The sequence below is a fragment of the Anguilla rostrata genome, unplaced genomic scaffold, assembly GCF_018555375.3.
Source record: "Anguilla rostrata isolate EN2019 unplaced genomic scaffold, ASM1855537v3 scaf1197, whole genome shotgun sequence".
NCBI classification, from domain to species: domain Eukaryota; kingdom Metazoa; phylum Chordata; class Actinopteri; order Anguilliformes; family Anguillidae; genus Anguilla; species Anguilla rostrata.
Genome location: NW_026986521.1, coordinates 1 through 1816, shown reverse-complemented (window position 1 = coordinate 1816; position 1816 = coordinate 1). Strand labels below are relative to the sequence as shown.

Genomic DNA, 1816 nt, shown 5'->3' with positions numbered 1-1816 from the left:
AAGTTTCAACTTCAAGTTTAGTAATTTCAAATGTTTCCCTCGTTTGGAATGGAGTTTGTGGCAACACACTGAAGTGCTCTGCCTGAAACAACTCCGAATCATCGAGAATGATAGCAAATTCAGCTCAGTATCAAGTAACTTTAGCCCGCATATTATTCATTCATCTATAATGAATATAATTTATTACGGACCATTGAGTTAAACTAGTAGTAGACCAGCTTGTTTTCTTATATACACACACACTCAACGGCCCCATTAGGTGACAGGAGGGCACCTATTGAAGAGGCCAGTGAGTGTTAATTCAAGGTCAAATTTTACAATCCTGTGATTTAGCCACACACACACACCAATGTACATATTACAAATAAACAATATTGTGCTAAAATGGAAAGTACTTGCTCTTCGGAGAAGCTCTGGGTGGCTCTTAAAAGAGCCTTTGATGCTAGTGAACAGTACAGTGTACGCGCTCACTTCTTCTTAGGAGCCGCCTTCTTTGCTTTGACGCTCTTGGGCTTGGCAACTTTCGGCTTGGTCGCTTTTGCTTTCTTAGGACTCTTAGTCGCCTTCTTTGCAGCCGGCTTCTTAGTTTTCTTCGGACTCTTGGCCGGCTTCGGCTTCTTAGCCGCTGCTGTCGGCTTCTTGGCCTTCTTTGGGCTCTTCTTAGCCTTCACTGTAGCAGGCTTCTTCTTGGGCGACTTTTTGGCTACAGGCTTCTTCGCTACTGCCTTTTTGGCCGCCGCTGGCTTCTTAGCTTTAGGAGCTGCTTTCTTGGCGGGCTTCTTCACAGCAGGCTGATTTTTGTTCAGCTTAAACGAACCAGAGGCACCCGTTCCTTTAGTCTGAAGCAAGGTACCCTTGGTCACCAGGCTCCTGACTGCAATCTTTACACGAGAATTGTTCTTCTCTACGTCGTAACCACCGGCAACCAGAGCCTTCTTCAAGGCAGCCAGTGAAACTCCGTGTCTCTCCTTAGAAGCAGAAACTGCCTTCACGATCAAGTCCCCAACGCTGGGCCCCGCTTTCCTAGGCTTGCTTGCTGCTTTCTTCTTGGGAGCCTTAGCCGGGGCGGCTGCGGCTGGAGCTGGAGCAACTTCTGCCATTCCTTTGCCGAAGATTTCTTTCTCTCACACGAACAGTCAAAGAAAATGTTTCGTTTTAGCAGCTCATACGTCAGGGGGCTGGACTTAAATGTCACATGAGGACCGTATAGACTCAGCCATCCCGGCACCGCGTCTCTCGGCTCCTGCAAATTCGCTTCATTGTGTTTTCTTTTCGCCAATATTGACAAAATAACACAGCGCGCAGTCGTTTTGTGAACATAAATCGCATGGAATTTTCAAAATCAGTCCTTGCACCCACAAATTAACTTATGTGTCCTCAATAATATTGCCGTATTTTCGCCAGTTTATACAAAACATACTCACTTGTCACGGACACGTACCCGTTAAAGGTGCTTCTCCCACATTATTTGCCTTTTAAAACTATCAAACTTGTCACACACTTTAAAATTGTTGGCTGATTATTTACAGGAACCAGGCGTGAAAACAGGAAAGATTTAAAGATTCATGAAATACCCAAGTTAGACTTTTAAGCAGGAGTTCTATTTTTGGTAGTAAAGCACAGCGCACATCTTTGCTGAAATGTCATCACTGTGACATTTCGACGTTGAACATTGAACGAAAAATTGTTGTTCAGAAAACATTCTTTAACCTGTTATCAAGATCAAAGTATTTTCTCAATCATCATTTATATACTGTTGAGTGAATAATTCCACTATTTCACGTACAATCTCTGGCCTTGTTTCGGACATGCCCAT

General features: G+C 43.9%; 1 protein-coding gene across 1 annotated transcript; it reads right to left on the bottom strand.

Moving 5' to 3' along the window:
* Positions 1–416: 416 nt before the first annotated feature.
* On the bottom strand, positions 417–1748 carry LOC135247292 (histone H1-like). The gene has a single exon (XM_064320590.1). The coding sequence runs from the start codon at positions 1098–1100 to the stop codon at positions 468–470; it is 633 nt and encodes a 210-aa protein (XP_064176660.1). The 5' UTR covers positions 1101–1748; the 3' UTR covers positions 417–467.
* Between the last annotated feature and the right edge of the window lie 68 nt (positions 1749–1816).